The sequence below is a fragment of the Rhinolophus hipposideros genome, assembly GCF_964194185.1.
Source record: "Rhinolophus hipposideros genome assembly, chromosome: 4".
Lineage (NCBI taxonomy): Eukaryota > Metazoa > Chordata > Mammalia > Chiroptera > Rhinolophidae > Rhinolophus > Rhinolophus hipposideros.
This window is the reverse complement of record NC_138050.1, coordinates 18,681,284-18,700,904: the sequence shown is the minus strand read 5'-3', so window position 1 is coordinate 18,700,904 and position 19,621 is coordinate 18,681,284. Positions and strand designations below refer to the sequence as shown.

General features: G+C 45.8%; 1 protein-coding gene across 7 annotated transcripts in view; it reads left to right on the top strand.

The window, feature by feature from the left end:
• Positions 1 to 7,924, top strand: part of CAB39L (calcium binding protein 39 like) — a 137,032-nt gene extending 129,108 nt beyond the window's left edge. For all 7 annotated transcript variants that reach the window (XM_081045880.1, XM_081045878.1, XM_081045881.1 and 4 more), the window contains one exon: positions 5,551 to 7,924. In XM_081045880.1, coding sequence (XP_080902006.1) covers positions 5,551 to 5,730 — 180 coding nt within the window. In that variant the 3' untranslated portion in view covers positions 5,731 to 7,924. The remainder of the gene's footprint in view (positions 1 to 5,550) is intronic.
• The last annotated feature ends 11,697 nt before the right edge of the window (positions 7,925 to 19,621 follow it).

The window sequence follows — 19,621 nt, the reverse complement described above, 5'->3', positions numbered from 1 at the left end:
AAGATACTAGGTTCAGGAGAGTTTCTCTCTGTCATCCTGGATCTCCCAGAGATGTGCCCAGTGTGAATGAGGAATTAGCTATGAGCTGATCTCCCTTTCACTTCCCTGTTAACCCCCTCAGTGGGAAATGCCACATTCCACCAAACCATGTGGGGAGTGAGGGTGGTCTGTGCCTTTTGGCTCACTTCTCAGAGCTTCTGGAACTTGGGGATGACCAGTGCTAAATGTATTACTCTGTCACTCAGATCCTAGCAGCAGCTTCTTGAAAACAGTCAACTCTGCCCTAGTTTATTCCAAAAAAAAAAAAGAAAAAAAGTATGCAGAACAAGAAACATCCCAGTTGAGAATAATTTCCATGTGGTCTCACTGAAAAGAATGGAGAATTACAGATTAATTTGGTGAAAACCTAACCATGAATTACCCACTTCCTTAAGGACCCATTTTTTTAACAGGCCAACTGTTCTTTCTAGTCACAATGTACCAAACCTGTCTATTGATGGAGAAAGCAATTGAGACCAAGTGAACTTAGGAATCAGCTATGCACAGATTTAATAATAATTTCTCTAAAAATGTTAACAGTACAGTGAAAATGTGTTTATATCAACTTAATGTTTCATCAACTACTTTTAAATAGTGTCAAAATATTCTAAATATTGTGTCACTCATATTCATATTCATTTGGGGTCGTGAGCCTTTAGAATAAAAAGGTCTTATTTTACACCCGCACGGAATGAAATTTTGCTTAGTGTAACTTCCGTGTTACTATAACAGGAGCCCCAATTTCAAATCCATGTCCAAAGCAAATCAGGCTCCACAGCACGCACGCCTCTCAGACAGTAAGGGGAGCAAAGCAGACTAGCCCTCCAGCACCGGATTTAGTGCACAGGCCTCTTGGCAAAATAGAGCTTCAGTGAAATGAATGAATATGTGAGTAAGATATGCCCTTTTTAACTTCCATTGAAAGCACTCAGGCTTAAAATAGCAGAATATTCTTAGTTTGAGTTGTGGTCATGATATTTGCTCTTCTCCATAAATCACATTTCTGAGACATGTGTCAATTAAGGGTTACAGACAATAAGACTGCATTCTGAAAAGAAAAGTCACAAACAGTTTCATTTGTGTAACATGTTTGGGAGGTGGTTTGAAAATAGCCTTTAAAAACATGGGTTCAGCAGAGAAAGAACCAAGGAACTCTCTGTATTGGACATCATATTCAAAAGCTTTGGTTCCGCGGACATTGATTTAGAAGTACATTCCTTATGAAATGGTTCATTGCAAGCCTGACCAGCGCCCTCCAAGTCATGCGGTATATTACCTTGGTTGCCTCTCATCAGCAACTATCTTCAGAGGCAGCAGAGTTCAAGAGCCATAAAAAACAAAAATAAGGAAAAATATTAACCTTGAAAACAAATTGAACCGTTTTTAGGTCTATGGATTCAGTAGAGTTGATCCAATGATGCCTGTCTGCAAATTCTACTACATTTCACATTTATGTCAGATTGAAACCGTGAAACTTAGTTTGTCCAACACATTTCATCTTTTTGTTTTTTAAGAAAGAAAGACTGTTATGAGTTATTTATGTAGTTACCACAAAATGCCAGACAGTTTCTTGCTAAAACTTCACAGCAACTCCCTTGTAAGCAAATGGTGATGAGAGGAGTCACACGTTTGGCTCCAGTATGTGATTTCCTAACATACTAATAGGCCAATGCATTTTGTGTAACAATGCAAATGAGCCTGGGGTACTTTTTTAATATAAGTAACAACTTTAGTTTATTATAGTCAAATTCATGTAACAAAATTCACCATTTTGAAGTGTACAATTCAGTGATATCTAGCATATTTACATTGTTATGCAACTATCCTCAGGATCTAGTTAGGACATTTTCATCACCCCAGAAGGAACCCCTGTGCCCGTTAAGCGATTATTCTTCATTTTCCCTTACCCTCAGCCCCTGACAACCAGTAATCTGCTTTCAGCCTCAATTTTGCCTATTCTGGATACTTTATGTAAATAGAATTATACAAAAATATATGGCCTTTTGTGTCTGGTTTCTTTCATTATCATCATGTTTTCATGGTTCATCCACATTGTAGCATGAGCAGTATTTCATTCCTTTTTATGGCCACATAATATTTCATTATATGGATACATCGCAGGGTGTTTATCCATTCGTCAGTTGATGAATTTTGGGTCACTGTGAATAGTGCTGCTATGAAATTTCAGTACAAGTTCTTGTTTGAACAAATGTTTTCAATTTTTTGGTGTATACCTAGGAATGGAATTGCTCTGTCTTGTGGTAATTCAGTGTGTAACTTGTGGAAGTATTGCCAAACTTGTTTTACACAGAGGCTGCACCTTTATAGGTTCCCACTAACAATGTTAAGGGTTCCGATTTTCCTCTTCCTCACTGACACTTATTATTGTCATTTTCCAAAATTGTAGCTGGCCTAGTGGGTGTGAAGTGTTACCTCGTGGTTTTGATTTGCATTTCACTAATGATTAATGTTGAGCATTTTTTCATGTGCTTATTGGCCATTTGTGTATCTTCTTTGAGAAATGTCTATTCAAGTCCTTTGCGCCCTTGTTAAAGGGTTGTTTGTAGTTTTGTTGTTGAGTTGTAAGAGTTCTTTATTTATTCTGGATACTATATATATATATATATATATATATATATATATATATATATATATATATATGTCATTTGCAAATATTTTCTCCCATTCTCTGTGCTGTCTTTTCATTCTCTTGATAGTACGCTTAGATACACAAAAGTTTTACTTAATTATTTTGGGGAGAAAACAGGATGGTTAATCTGTAGCGTCAAGAGTCATTTGTTCTTGACTACAGCATTTAAAGTGCCAATTACATTCACCTCTTGGTACTGAAATGGCACCCTGCTACTTCCCCGGGAATTCACCCAGACAGAATTATTTCTGAGCAACCCTTTAACTATGTGTTGACCAGCAATTACCCTCTCCCTTATAACAGTGATATGTAAGCTCTGTCTTATGCAGAATAACTGGGAAATGTGGTCTTTCGTTCAACTGAGCAGCTATATACAGTACAGCACCATTGATTTGTCAATGGGTTTGATATATTCTGAACTCCAGATCAAGACTTCGCATTATTTAATCTGTCTCTGATGATCCCAAAGGCGCTTAGGAAACCAGGAGTGAAACACGAATGTTTTAAACTTTGATGTTCAGTTTATGTATTTTCCTCTTATTGCTCTTGCTTTTGGTCGTAGCTAAAAAACATTGCCAAATCCAAGGTCATGAAGTGGTACCCCTACATTTTCCTCTAAAAGTTGTATTAGCTCTTATATTTAGGTCTTTGATCAATTTTGAGTTAATTTTTATTTATGGTATGAGGTAAGGGCCCAACTTCATTCTTTTGCATGTGGATATCTAGTTTTCCCATGTTGAGTGTTTTGGTTTTTTCAAATCATGAGAAGGTGTTGGATTTTGTCAAATACTTTTTCTGCATCAGGTGGAATGACCATGCGGTTTGCTTTCATTGTATTAATGAAGTGTATTAGTTTGCTAGGGCTGCCATAACAAAGGACTGGGTGACTTAAAATAACGAAGTTACTTTTTCAGTTCTGGAGACTAGACGTCCAAGATGAAGGTGTCAGCAGTGTTGGTTCCTTCTGGAGACTTTCAGGGAGAATCTGATCTATGCTTCACTCCCAGTTGCTGCTGGTTGCCAGCAATCCTTGGCATTCCTTGGCTTATAAATTCATAACTCCCATCTCTGTCTCCATGTTCACATGGCATTTTCCTCTGTGTATCCTTGTGTCTTTGTGTCCAAATTTTCCTCATCTTATAAGGATATTAGTCATTGAATTAGGGCCTGCTCTAACCCAGGAGGACTTCATCTTAATTTGATTACATCCCGATTTCTAAATGAAGCCACATTCTTAGGGACCAAGGATTAGGACTTGAATATTCATCTTTTGAGGGGACACAATTCAACCCAGTACATGTGGTATATTGCATCGATTTTATCCTGGTGAGCCAACCTGTGTTTCTGGAATAAATCCTGCATGACCATGACATATAATCCTTTTAATACGTATGATTGCAGGACTCGGTTTGCTTGTATTTTTGCATCTTTATTCATAAAGGATATTGGTGTGTAGTTTTCTTATGATGTCTTTGTCTGGCTTGGTATCAGGGTAATGCTGGCCTCATGGAATGAGTTAGGAAGTGTTCCCTTCTCTCTCTCTCTCTCTCTCTCTCTCTCTCTCTCTCTCTCTCTCTCTCTCTCTCTCTCTCTGTATCTCTCTCTCCATTTTCAAAATCTCTTCAAGGTCTTAAAATGGATTGGTGTTAAGTCTTTAAAAGTCTGTAGAATTTATCAGTGAAGTCTTCTAGTCCTAGGCTTTTCTTTGTTGGGAGGTTTTTGATTGCCTATTCAATCTCCTTACAGTAATTTAAAACAACAACAACAAAACATTATAAGAGGATACTATGAATAATTGTACATCAACAAATTAGATAACCTAGATGAAATGAACAAATCCCTAGGAACTTACAAACTACCAAACTGACTCAGGAAGAAATAGAAAACCCGATTCATAGACTAGCTCTCATGTCACCTACACCATGAGCCCTTTCTGTTCCAAATTCAGAAATCTAATGCAATTTCCACCACCTGTGAACCTCTGCAGTCTTCTACTCCCTTCTCGTAGGTTCTGAGCTTCTTTGTTTCATTTTCTCCCTCCCCACATTTGCTGCTTTGGAGCCCCTACTGTCCCCATAACTTATAGTTCCTAGTGTGTTCAGAGCAGAGTTGTGCACTGTGGGAGGTACAGGATGTGGAGACAGTGGGCAGCCGGGCTGGTGGTGAAATACTCAGCCCTTTTGAAGAGTGAGGAACCCAGAACGTGAAACCAGAGAGCTACACAAGAATCAGTACTTTTATGGGTATTCTGGTCATGTAATCGTATGTGCGGCATCTAACTATAAATATATCCATTGCAAAATATTATAGTTTTGAGTGATTGTGTCCTATTGTTATAGTTGTAGCTGTCTTTTTTAGTCTAGCTGAGTTATTGGTCCAGGATCTTGGTTTCAACCAGGAGTACACATAAGAATCTTTGTGGAACTTGCTAAAACTACGGAAGCCAGACCTCCTGCCCAGCTCTGCTGGGTTGGAATCTTTGGGAGTTGGGGTTGGGCAATTGTAAATGTTAAAGCTCCGCATATATAAAAAAACAGTAACATTCCAGGGGGGGAGGGTGAGAGGGGGACTTTTCACCTTTGCCCTTTCTGAATTTTGAGCCAAATGAATACATTCAATATGTTAAATACATTATATTGAATATATTCAATATATTTATTATGATTTTAACTATATTAAATATATTTCTATGTAGTATATAGAAAATGCATATGAAAAGGGAAGTACTGATTTTCCTCAAAGGAAGTATAATGCGGGCTCTCTACATTTTCCTAACACAAGTGCCGCGTGAAGCTCTGGTGCGACCGTGTTGTCCCTGGCATGCGTTCCTTGTCCTCTGTATTTGTTTCTTTGTGTTTCAGGTGTTTGTGGCCAGTCCTCACAAAACGCAGCCTATTGTGGAGATTCTATTAAAAAATCAGCCCAAACTCATTGAGTTTCTGAGCGGCTTCCAAAAAGAACGGACGGACGATGAGCAGTTCACAGATGAGAAGAACTACTTGATTAAACAGATTCGAGACTTGAAGAAAACAGCCCCTTGAAGCCTCACCCCGTTTCCTGCCACAGTCACCATCTCATTTGTTCAGTTTGTGCAAAAAGTGTCATTTCAAAAAGTAATCATTCTTGGGAAGGCTTTTGAGATACCTATTTTTTCTCAATCCATTGTTCAGGGTAGATGAAATATAAACATTTGAATGAAAAAAATTAACCTAGAATAATATATTCATTTTAATCAAGCCTGTGATTATTTATGTGAAATCAGAGCATTATACATTAGACATTGATAAAAGCAACTGTAACCCTTTGTTGATGAGAGACAGCAGGGTCGTGGGCTTGCAGACCTGAGCCCTCAGTCACTGGCAGCCACCCAGGAGGAGCCCAGATGATGGGTCACTGAGTCCTCAACGAGGATTCAGTTCTCAGGAGAGCTGGCCATGGTGGCAGAAGGCACAAAACTGTGTTATCTATAGGCACTTAGACAAACACATTTCTTAGGCACTGAAAGATCTGAGAAAATAAGATGTAGGTTTTCAGTCATCACACATTCCTGTCTCCTCCCCATGTCTTCTGACTATAACTCGCAATTCCTGACTTCCTAGGAAATGCATGTCCTGCTCAGCCCTCCTTTCTGCTCGCTGCCCCACATTCCGTCCTCAGCATGCCCAACTCCTGGCATCCCCCACCCACTGCACCCCGCCCTGGGGACAGCACAGAACCAACTAAGTACAAACAGGACGGATTTGCGACGCACAGGGCACAGAGGACACGTGTGGTATGACCCGGTCACTTGAGAACTTGGAACAGATGGTTAAGAACCACACCTCTAGTTGTAGTCCTTCAGCATTTGTGAATGTTTGGGATATTTCATTCATAATTATTATTATGGGAAAAATGTTTTGTGGTAAAAGTGTGTTTTAGAGCAGGCATCATTGCATTGGGACACCAGCGCGCACAAAACCATGAGTCCAGAGGGCTGCACAGTTCTTAAGACGATTCTTACAAACAAGGAAATGTTGCCTATGGGATGGCAATAATGATTAAATGCATGGAGAAACTGTCAAATGACTAAAAAAAAATTTTTCAGTTTATTTTCTCATAAGCTGTCACTCTAATTTCCCATCAAAGTCTTCAGTGAAAAGGTTGAAAACCTGTAAAATGTTGGTCCCAAATACTCTCTTGCATACTAGGATGATTAAGGAGTTAATTTCTGTCTTTTTTAAAAGACACGGAACCAAAAAAAAACTGTCATGGTTTGTTTTCAGACATCAAGTATGTGAAATGGAATTTTAAAGTTACATTTACAAGAAGTTAAAAGAACAATCATTAACCTGTATTTTTTTCCTAATCCTGTTTCCAAATCATGAGTTACTGCCTTCTGTGGGAAGCTTTACTTCTTACACTATTGGGTGCTGTGTTCTTCAGCCAGATGTGTCTCCACCCAGAAAGGGAATGCTCCCCTCCAGGATCAGTGCCCTCCGTAGGTTTCGCGTCTGAAGAACAATCTGGCAGGGTTTCACCCTCTTGGCTGGGGCACAGGTACATGTTCTTCTGTGCCCAGCGTGGAACCGAGGCAGATGGTGTGGACCTGTGGGGCCTGCTTGTAGCAGCTCTGGCCAGTGCCAGCCTGGGAGGGTCAGCGGCAGCCCATCTGATGACCTTCATTCTTTAGTTACTGAAGCCTGATTACTTTTATAACATTCCCAGACAGCCCAGAGTCTCTTAGAATTTGATTTTCTGTTTTTGCTGATGTGATTAAAAGAGATGAGTGTAAATATTAAAAAACAAAACAAAAAAAAAAAACGGCACAATAACCATTGGAAATTTATCTAGTTGCTTAAATACTGTCTGACAACATCATGGGACATGTGTTTTCAGTTGGAAAGCAAGGCATCGGTATAATCCTTTTTTTGTTAAATAAAACATTTTATTTCCTCGGGGCTTGAATTAGCTCTTTGCTAGCAACTCCTTATCCTAGTTTAGTCCCTGTCAAACAAAACTAGAGTCTTAAGAGGCAATAAATGAAGTGGCTGAGGTTTTGTTGTAATACGAATTTGTAAATTATTAACGTGAAAGAGGGAGCAAGAAGCTCACAGTCAAAATGTGTTTGCACAAAATTCACTGTAAATATTGTGAGAATTGAATTTTGAAAAGGTCATATTTAATAAGCTATTTCAAAAGCACACATTTAAAATAAAGACTGAATAAAAAGGTGGCACGTGCTCCGTGGTTGCTGTCATTCCTCTGCGTGTCCTGTGTCTGTGTTCTTGTCACCGCTCCCAACAGGGAAAGCCCCAGGCGGCGCAGGCGGCTGCTCGGTGGGCGTTCGGGCTGCCCCGCGGCCCCACACGGTCCTGCGTGCTCCACTGTCAGCACCGGGCCATTGACCGAGCGCCACCGGCCAAGCACTACATACACACATCACATCATCAACGCTTCATGAAGCCAGAGTCATTCCCATTTTACACTTGAGGGAACTGAGGCTCTCAGCAGCTTAATGATCCCAGACAGCGTGGGCTCGAGGTAGGACACAAACCCGCAGTGGCTGAGGCCAAACTCCTGTTCTTCCCGCTTTCGTCCTCAAGGCTGTGAAGCAGGGAAGCTCTAGGGTGTCAGGAACTACTTTGTGCCCTCCCCGCCTGCAGCCAGGAAGGCTTCTGGAGGTTAAGGTCCTAAAGTGAAGCCAGCAGGGATTGAGATCGTAATGTTCTTGGACGAGGCTCTGGGCTAAAGCCGGGCGTCTGCCCAGACGTTAGGACGCCCCTGGAGAGCAGGCCAGGGGCACACAGCCCTTGTCCGACTGCTCTTCACTGCCAGCCCCCACGGGTGTGTTTCCTTGGGGGGCTCTGGGGCACACACATGCTGGGGAGCTTTCCAAAGCCTCTGTCACTAGCCAAAGTGGACTGTGTGTGAGACACGGCTGCTCTGAGCCAGTGCGCAGTCTGGACATTTTACAAGACCTGAAAGTGAGGGTAACGATGTGAAGGAAAATGAAATACAAAACTGACTAGCATTTTTTTTTTTAATATGAAAAGATAGTTGTTTCAAAGTAGACTTACAGATCTTTCTAGTCTATTATATTAGAGGACATGAAGATTTTTATATCTTTTACTTGTTTTTTTCTGTTTTATCCAAAAGACCATTGTACGTTTGGCACGACTAATCACCGCCTTTTCATCCATGTTCTTTCAGGAAGGTTTTGGATATTGTACTGAGGGCCTGTAGTTACGTAAAGGGCTGAAACATATAAAGAGACCTTGAAAAGCCAGACTTGGTCTTCCTAAGAAGATTGAAAAGATGAAAGGTGGGTGTAAACAAAATAATTTTGTTTTGAAATATGGAAAGTGCTGTTATGTAACTACCGTAATGAAAGCAAAGTAAAACTGAATAAGCCTGGCCTGTACTAGGCCTGTGCAGACTATTGTGTCAGTCTCCACTTACGGAGGAGAATACTGCATCACAGAAAGGGGAGTAACTTGCTCCAGATCAAATATCTGGCAGCAGAGGCAGGATTTACAGCAGGTCTAATCCCAAAGTCCATATCTTTGCAAACCAGGCTGAAGTCCAGGCCCCTGCTCTCCACCCTGGGGACAGACACCTCATTCATCATGGCCGCCAAGGCAGAAAGGGAACCCTGCAATCCCAAGCTAAAGGGTAACTCAACGGAAAGAGTTCAAAACCTAGATTCTCTTAAGGGTACCCCCCTCTGCTCCACTTGGTTGTCTGATGGTTGGGAGCTCAAATAAGACCTATGTGCAGGATAGGGAATTCAGCCTTGAATTTCTCCATCACTTTGAGCAATCCCTTGACTACACAGGTATTAATTTCAGACCACTTCTGCGCCTGCTTCTGTTTTTTTGGCGTTCCTTTTCTATTGGACCTAATAATATTAGCTTAGATTTGCTGATAGGAGCAGTTGCTGCCCAGCCAGCCATTCTTGCGTTTCACATTGCTCAGTGGCCCAGCACCGTGGGCTACCACAAGGCACACGTTCTGAAGGGAGTTCCTCCTATTCCTGTAGGCATCGCCTGGTCCTCATCGCTGTGTCCCAGGGAGGAGAGTGTGCAATTACCAATATCCTCCAATAAGTCACAGAGAGCCACACAAAAAGTCACAACTCCTTTACCATAAGTCAATTCATATTGATTGCAACTTAATCACTGCACGGTGAGCCATGTTTTTACTTTAGAAAGCTGTGAACATTGGGGCCCTTTGGGAGAACGTGTTGTAATACCCATTCATTTATCTTCAGGGAAGGTTGAAAACAAAATGAGTTCTAGTTTCAGTTCTTCTGAAATTTAAAGCCTAAAACAACCAAAATATTTATTCAAATGTTTGGTTTATTCATTTACTCCAACACCCACTGAACTTGTTCTCCATGCCCGTCAACGAGGTACAGTGCGTGACTGGCCGCCCGGGAGAGGCTCCCACGCGGCTCCGTGGGCACGTGAGGGCTCCCCGCCAGTGGGAGAAGGCAGGCGCCGCAGGGCGGGGTCCGGGCGGAGGGAGCCTCGGGGGCACAGCGCGCAGGCGCCGGAGAACGGCCAGGCGTGCGCCCCGCGGGTCGGCGTGTGGCCACAGGGGCTTCGGACGCCGTCCAGGCAGCTGGCATTCAAGCAGGAAGTGACATGCAAACCTGCGCGTGGGAGCGCGGAGGCGCCACAGGACGGCAGCCTCCGTCCCGCGAGGGGGCAGCGCGGAGCGCGGGGCGCGGGCGTGGGGACCCTCCAGGAACCGCGGCTGCCGGCTTAGCCCTGCTCGGGGCGGGCCCTTCCGGGGCGCTTCGCCAGTGCTGAGCGCAGTCCTCAGAACCAGCCTGCCTGCCCTGCGTTTACAGCGGTGGCAGCGGAGGCGCACAGGTGCCCAGTGAGCACGTGGTGGGACAGAGGGGGAGCCTCACAGGCCTGAGTCCCTGGTGACAGGCTCAGCCAAGACGGGACTGCAGGAGCAAGGGTGACTTCAGCACAGGACCAGTCAGGTGTCCCCTGCCTGAGACATCACGCGGAGAGGGCCAGGTGGCGGGTGGACAGATGAGTCTGGAGCTCAAGAAAGGCCGAGGCCAAAGCTCCGGATTTGGGGGAATCACTAGGATTTTGGAGCAACTGACGTCTGAATGAGGAGGAAGACCTCCATTCCTCGCTGTCATCCACGCCTTGGAACCCTTTTACCTGTTTCCCTGTGTATTTTTACCTTATCCGCACTGTCACTTACCTGGCAGGGGAGGCTCAGGAGGAAACCATGTCCCTCTCCTGCGGCCTCGTCCTCTTGTACAGTCAGGGAGGAGGGCAGCTGGGGCGCAGGAGCTCCAGCCACGCTGTGCCAGCCCCTGTGTCCTACCTCCCTGATGGCCATCGGGGTCTTTCTAGGTCTCCACCAGGCCCGGACATGGCAGAACTGATCTGTCTTCGTCTGAGCCACTTAGCTATGTCGGCCTGAGCTGGTCATTAGGAGGTTTGGCATCTCCATTACCCGAAAGACCAGGCTGACACACCATTTTAAAAGTGCCATTGGGACACAGGGTGGTTGACTGCCCTGCCAGGGCCGGGCTGTTTCCCCAGCCCAGTGCTCTGAGGTCCTGCCCGGGACCAAAGGCGGGAACAAAGGCGAGGCCCCAACTGCAGCCTGTTTTTCCCGCTGGAAAGGAGCCTCTGCCATTTTCCAGGCACCGAGCATGACATTCACATGGCCACAGCCTGTCTGTATGAATGAGACTCTGTGCTGCCCAGGGTGTGGATGGAAGAGGGGGGCGTGCCTGCAGCCTCCCGGCAGCAGCTGGCAGCACCAGGCTGCCCTTCACCTTGACCAGGGACCGCTTCCAAGCAGAGCGGCTTTTTCCAGCGGTCGCTTTGCTGGGTCTATCTGGATCCAGGTACAGCTCAAAGCCTGAGCAGCCAGGAAACTGGCACCTAGAGGAGGCGGCCAGGGCAAAGAGGGGGTGCAGGCTCTCTCCCTCACCCCATTACTAGTACAGAAGGCTCAGAATCTGGCCCAGGCATCATGGTGTGGAGCCAGGCTTGGGTCTGAGGTGCCTGTGGAAAGGCAGTGATGAGCTTGTGGGCCAGCTCCCTGGGGACCACCCCCAGCTGCCCCAGCAGCCTCAGCTCCTCCCGTGCTGGATGCTGCCCCCTCCTCGGGGCTCCTTTCCAGGGCCCCCTCCTGCCCCAGGAGGTGAGTCTGTGCCAGTCCACTCACCACAGAGTGGCAGCTGCCCAGGCTGCCTGAAGGCTGCGGGCTGTGCGGTTCCGGAACGTGCTGAGTACCTGCCCTGCCAAGTGAAACCCTCTCCACTGTTAGCCCTTCTCTCCCTCCACCTTCCGGGGAAGGAGGAAAGGGAAAGGAGGAGCTGTGACTGCTGCCTCTGAGCCACGCCCTGCCCTAAGCTGGGGGGCGGCGGCTAGGTTAGAGCTTGACCCCATCCAGGGGCTGCATGTGAGGGTCCAAAAGGCTGCAGACCATCAGGCAAACAAATCTAGGTGAGCCAGCCAATAACCCGAGTTCCACAGCCTCTGCTCACAGGCTGCAAGCATCTCCTGTCTCTTCCCAGGAGGCTGACCCACCGCTGTCAGCTCCCAGGTCATTGGGAAGAGGCGCAGATGTCTTCCAGGTCAAGGGAAGAGCAAGATACACCTGCTGCTCTAGGTGTTCACTGCCATGTCCTGAGATGGACAGATAGGGGGCTCCGTCCCTCTGCTGCCTCCAGCTTGGCACAGGAGAGAAAGTACGTTTTGTCCTTAGGGGCACATGTGGTCCTAGGAGCCTGTTAGTACGCTCCTGCTCCAGAGCCTAATCCTCATCATCATTCAAGACCACGCCACATACTGTATTAGTCAGCTCAGCTGCCATAACAAAACACCACAGACTGGGTGACTTAAACAACAGAAATCTATTTCCTACAGTTCTAGAGGCTGGAAGTCCCAGATCAAGGAGCCGACCTACTCAGTTCCTGGTGAGGTTCTCTTCCTGGCTTGGCAGCTGCCACCTTCTTCCTGTGCCCTCACACGGCTTCTAATCAGTGCCCCACCTTTATGACCTCATTTAACTCTAATTATTTCCATAAGGTCCCATCTCCAAATACATTCATTTCAGCGGTTAGGGCTTCAACATATGAATCTCAAGGGACAAAAATATTCAGTCTGTAACAGATATTCCTCTGAGTAAGACACACAAAATCTAGCTCAGAGGATACTGCCCACCTGAAGTGAGGCATTCTGTGTTTCAGAAGAATGATAACTAGACAAGAAGTCACAAAAAGTGACAGACCCGAGTTGGAGCAAGGAGATTTTGATGAGACGAACAATTTCTTAGAAGGGTTGTTAATATTATTTCTATCTTGCCGATTTCCTTGTATATTTCCTGTGGCCACACTCCTCAAAACCCTCAATCCTACTTCACTTCAGAGCACCCCCTACTTGAGATGACAACTCTGGTTTCTATATATTCTCCATAAAAGTTGAGCCCTTACGTGCAACCATCTCCCTCTTCCCTCTCTACACTCCCACACAGTTCTGTCTCCTCCAGGCTGGGGCAAGGACATCCCGACATTTCCAGTATTAATGCATCCACCTTTGTCTGAAATACCTTTCTTTCATCTCTTTCTTACATAGCTTGTTCTCCAGTTTACTGAAATCTACCGTCCTTAGTTGCTCTTTATCATCTTTCCTGTTTTGCCATCCAACCTGGACAGGCCTCCTCACTAAAAGAAATTCATCATTTGACCATATTACCCTTTCTAGACGCAGCTTTTCTTCTCTAATCTTTCACAGCCTCTGGGTGTTTATACTCTGACTCATCTTAAAGTAATCTCTTCTCTTGGCTCAGGATGCCCCAATCATAGGCCTGGAAGAGACTTGGGTCAGGACCTTTTCAGTTGCAAGTGATAGAAACACATGTCTAATTAGGTTAAGGAAAAAAGATGTTCACGTAAGTGGGAACTCCACAGGGTAATACCAGCTTCAGGCATGGCTGGATCCAGGAACTCAAACCATGTCATCAGGGCTCTCTCTGTTTTTCCACTGTCCTCTGTGTGTGGTTTCATTCTTGGACACCATGTGAGAAAGTGGCCATTGGTGATCCCAAACCAATAAACCCTCCCACTTCCCTCCTACCTCCCCCTCCCCCAGGATGTCCCAGCAAAGCTGGCTGCTGTTCAGTTCCTGCTCAGGGCCTTTCCCCCACGCTATTATTTCTGCCCAGAACTATCTACCCAGAATTCTTTGTATGGCTGCGTCTCATTCTTGTCCTTCCCCATCAGCTTAAACATCCACTCCTGGCTCCTGGTCTCCCACCACATTAGGGGCTACCTCCCAAACCAGGCCACAAACCTCCAGAGATGGGGCAATGTCTGTTTTATTCATGAACACATCCCCAGGGTCTAGCCCAGTGTCTGCACCGTAGTAAATGCTCAGTGGACTTTTCTGAATGAATGAATGATTCATTCTTTAAAAATCATCATTTTACTTTTGTCTTTCCCTTATCACTGCCCTCGCCACCACTCCTGGCAGATCCTGCTAACTCCTGCCCTCTTTCTGCTCAACTCAGTCACATTCTTCTGTCCCCTCCTCTCATTCCCCACAGATGTCACCTTTGTTCAGACCCTCATTGTCATGCAGGGGTCTCTGGTCCCCCATCTGCTTCTCTGCCAACAAACCAACCCCTGGCTGACTGCAATCCGCCCTTGCTAGCTCAGCCACGGCAGTTTTATCAGTGGCCAATGGCTCACTGGTTACAGCTGATGGCGAACTAGTCACAGCTGATGGCCATCTATTATCTGAGCCAGCACCTTTCCACGTGAGGCCGAGAGCCTGGAAACTGCTCTCTGCGGCTCTGTCCCCACACTTCACCCCTACAGGATCTCACCTAACAATCCACGTGACAGCGTCTTCTGCATGTGTCAGGAACCCAGCTCATGAGAAAAAGTTCCAGTCCAGTTCAAGTAATGTGCCAGGGGTGTCCCTCGATGTCCACCTACTCTCTGGGCACAGCCAGGGTTTCTCAGGCACAGCCAAGGTGCTTACAAATACTCCATGGCAGCTGGTTGAGACCCAGGAAACAAACATCCGTCAGTTCCACTACATGGTGGTACGTTCCCAAGCAAACAGTCAAGCAGTCCATTAAATCAGGGATGGAGTCGATTCTCCATAGTCCACAGTCATTCGTCAGGGCTGTGCGTTTTCCTCACAATGTGTGCCCTCTCTGCAGGGTGAGGGCTCCAAGTCCTCCCCAATCTGGGGGTGAGGGACGACCTTGACCTCACTCTCATCTCCCAAGGAGGACTCAGCAAGTGTTTCCTCCTGGGACTACAAGTCCCACATCCGGGCTGCCTCAGCAAGCACTTCCCAGCCCACAGGGCCGCAACGACCTTCGCTTTCTCTGGCCTCTGCTGGTTGGGGAACCATCCACGCCTTTCCACCCTTCCACGAGGGTCCAGCTCTCCAACAGCTGCACAGCTTTTTCCTATGCTGGTTGGAGAACCTTCCATGTCCTCCCTCCTCGGGGATCCAACTCCTGAGAACCGTGGCCACCAGGCACCGCACACTGTGTGGGGGCCACATGTCCTCCTGCCCAGAGTCAGACTCCATTCCTACCGGGCCGGAAGCCTGCTCACTGTGCCAGGCGTCCGATTGGGTGGCAGCCAATCGGATGGCCACAACTGTAAGAGCCCATGGCAGCAGCGGACCACCAAGAGGAAGGTGACACCATGGCCGACAGGGCGGCGTGCTATCCGGAGGCTCGAGAGGACCACCTATTCACCGCTCCCCGCACAAGAACGCAGGACATGGTGAGGCCAAAAAGGAACAACAACGGAGCCATAGATAGGGGAGTCACACCACTACAGTCTCGCTGACGGCTGGTCGAGACACTCATCGTTTCTCATTTTGACCCAACCAACAGCCACCCAGTTCCCCCTCTTGCTTTCTCACGCCACACTGATGGGTTTTCCACACTGATGCTGGAGTGATTGTTTAATTAAGGGCACACATATGATTGTCACTCCTCTGCTTAAAACCCTCTGTGCCTCCCTGTTGCACCTCAGAATTGTTCTCGAGGCGCTTCCTTCTTTCAACCTCCTAGTCTTTGCCATCCAACCATATGCAGCTCCCCAATGGGCCGTACTCTCATTCCTTGTCCTTCTACACTCCCCGCGCCCAATTGCAAATCCCATAGAATCCAACAATGCTCAAATTCTAGTTTCACTTATAAGCTGGACCTGCAGCAATTTCTGGGACAGGCAGCCATCTGGTGGCTAAAACAAATAACAGTCTTTACTGTTTTCTTCCTGCCAGGCTCTTTCTTGTCAGTGGAATCCATGACTTCAGTGGCACAGAAGTAACAAACTGATCAGATGGCTGAGTCACGAGTCTGGGGAGGATGGATGCCTAATTAGCGGGTATAATGAAGTTAACAAGGAGTGTGACAGGCTGCAGTACTAGGCTAACTCTACCATGGCTGGATTTGTAAGGATAAATGTGAAGTCCTGCGGCCAAGTCCAAAAACCAAACTCCAACTTTGCAAGTAAGAAGCACAGGTGCTCAGGGGTTTCTAGTAACCCTGATGCCCCGAGTCCAGCTGCATCGCCTCTTGCCTGGATTCTTGTGGTACCTTCCTGTCTGGAGCCCTGGCCACTGGTCTCTCCCCATGCTACTCCTTCCTCCACTTGGCCTGCAATCATTCCCTGGGTAAAACGTGTCGGATCTCCTGGGGGAGCTGTCAAGTGGACTTGCACACACAGCTTTAAAGAGATGTGGGGTTGGAAACAGCTGTCCGTGCTTTTCTGGTCCTTGAGCTCATGGGAGAGGATGGGGTCCCTGGAGAGAGGGAAGCAAAGCAAGAGGGAAGAGGGCACAGGGGAGACACCTGTGAGGACAGGGGGAGATAAGAAACATGGGAAGTGTCATGAAAGCCGAAGAAGGAGTTTTGGAAGTGCAAGATGGCACGAGGCACTAAAGACTGCAGGGACCAGGACTGCAGGATTTGGCCATTAGGATTTGGGAGCACCTTGCCACAAGGAAAGTGGGGCAGAAAGGTAGTAGTGGTTTCTGGGATAAATAAAAGATGAGATGTTGTGTACAGGCTTTAAGGTAATGAAGGATAAAAGTGAAGTCTTTGTTTTCTGAAGGTTGGAGAAATGTATCAGTTAGCAATTGCCACATAACAAGTCTCCCAAAACTCAGTAAGCTAAATGAAACCAGTTATGTTTTCTGGCAGGTCTGTGGGTTGGCTGGGAGTCACCTAATCTAAGCAGCGTTCGCTAAGATGGCTCTGCTCCTTGTGTCTGGTGATGGCAGAAATGCAGGAGCAAGTGGGGACACTCTAGGCTACCTGGGCCTGATATCAGAACTGTCATAATGACATTGTTCACATCATTCTATTGAACCCCACATCACGGGTGGAGAAATATACTCCACTTTGATGGAAGGAACCTGCAAAGCCATATGGTAAAGGGTAAAAAATTGGGGCCATTGATTCTTTCTACCATGGGAGACAAGCAGAGTTGGAGATGGAAAGAAAGGAGACATCAGAGAAGGAAAGACTGGACAAAATTTAGTGCATACTGTGAAAATTGTGATAGACACTGAATTTGGAGAACTAGACTCGTGTGGGTTTGCCAATGACTAGCAGTGTGGCCTTGGGTTGGTCACTGAACCTGAGACTCCATTTCATTTTCTGTAAAGTGGAAATGATCACGCCTTCCTACTGCATGGTGTGAAAATTACACGAATATAGAAAGTGTTTTACCATAAAATGCAAACCTATGAAAATGACACAGTAACTTTCCAAGAGAGGTGGGAGACTGTCACGGGCCGCAGGAACACAATGGCTCTTTTCAAGCACTGAAGGGCATTCCTGTGGAAGCGGATGTGACACAAAGAGGCCTGTGTTACAGACCAAGGACGAATGATGGAAATGAGGGGATGACGGTGGGGGAGGGGCCGTGCCATCAAAATAACATTTGAGTTATGGGTAGAGTTCACATGGCTTTAGGAGGTGGTGATTTCTTCATCGCCGGGGGTGTCAGCACCGAGCCCGGCTGACCTGCTATCCTTGGAGGACACTTGAAGGGGAGTTGTAGCCTTTCATGGGTGCTTGGATTGATTAGCAGTTCTCAGCCAAGGGCTGTCCCCACCCTACCCCACCCTACCCCCAGATACGTTTGGTTGTTGTCCAAATGTATGGGTGATTCCAAAGGCTTTTGGTAGGTGTGGGCCTTTTTGGTAGGGGTGCTAAATCTCCACTATGCTCAAGAAAGTCCAGTGGAAAACAATCACACTCAAATTGCCATAAGTGCCCCTTTTATGAACACTGGACCAGGTGATTTCACAGTTCCAGTCTTGAGAGTGGAAATGTAAGGCAGCAAGCTCCCCGCCCCCATTTCCCACAATGCCTCACTGCTCCAACTAAGAAAGTACCGGTATTTGACTTTAGAAGAACCTTAAATGTGACAAAACAAGCACAGTGACCACAGCAAAACATTATAATCCATTTCAAGAGCAAAATTATACTCAGAGTTTTATAAAAGTCATAAATACAACGACTGTGTAGAGGGCTATGAAAAGGTTGTCAGGTACATAAATCATTGATTATTCTAGCATGTAAAGAGAACCTACTTCCTTGCTTGGAGACTCCCACATTCAAGTTAATGTGCTACCTGAAATAAATAGTACCTGTTTAATGGACTATTATTTTGTTTTCCACTTAGAACTCAAAAAGCTCTTTGAAGATCTGTTTTCTTTAAAAAAGGGACTAGGCAATTTAAGCTAGTACATTCTTTTCCATCAGCATTCATATTTTCTCCCTTCCTTTCTCCTTTCCTTCCTTCCTTTTTTCCTTTCTTCCTTCCCTTTTCAGTTATAGTTGACATTCAATATTATTTTATATTAGCTTCAGTTGTACTGCATATTAATTAGATATTTATATAATTTATGCAGTAATTTTCCCAAATTAGTCCAGTATCCAGCTGGCACTATACAGTTATTACTTTACTGACTATATTCTCTATGCTGTACTTTACATCCTGTGACTATTTTGTAACTACCAATTTGTACTTCTTAATCTCTTCACCTTTTTCACTCTGTCTCCCAACTCCCCACTCCTCTGGCAATCATCAGTTTGTTCTCTGTATCTGTGAGTCTGTTTCTGTTTTGTTTATTTTGTTTTTTAGATTCCACATATAAGTGAGATCATATAGTATTTGTCTTTCTCAGTCTGACTTATTTCACTGAGCATGATACCCTCTAGGTCCATCCATGTTGTCACATATGGTAAGATGTCATTCTTTCTGTAGCCGAGAACATTCACATTTTCTTGATTTGGGAGCTTGGATCAAAGTAGTAGATTTAGTAAACATTTGCTGTTGATGATGATGGCATTTCTCTCACTGAGGCATTTTTAAAAGAAAGGGCTGACCTGCATTCTCTGTATCCCCTTTTTTCTCCCCCTTAGCTCATTCAGAACCCATGTCATCCAGAGGCAGCAGAAGTACTTGGCCAGCGAAGGGCTGGAACCGCAGGTCTGTCTTCCTGCATGTACCAGGCCATTGCCAGGCCACGAGCAAAGACTTCTAGAAGGAGTTCTCAAAGAGCATGGTCTGCAGAGGCCTGATGGCGTCTGATTCTGGACCATCCTCGGGGACCAGGCACACAGGAAGAACTGAGGTGTGTCTGTCACTTTGGCAGCAATCCCAGCCAAGAAAAGTAGAACTTCCCTGCCCTGTATTCATTTTAAAATGTGAGCCTTCTACCTATCAATTAGGGTTTGGGCATTATTATAGTAGTTATAATCATGGCTGTCCCTAGCATGTTTAAGATAAATTTTTAAACAATTTTTCAGAAACATATACTCGTGCAGCAACACAAAGTGTTATCCAGGACACTTCTCTCAGGTTTGCCAACTAAAATTTGGGTTTGTAGACTTGAACTACTATAACTTCTTAAGAAA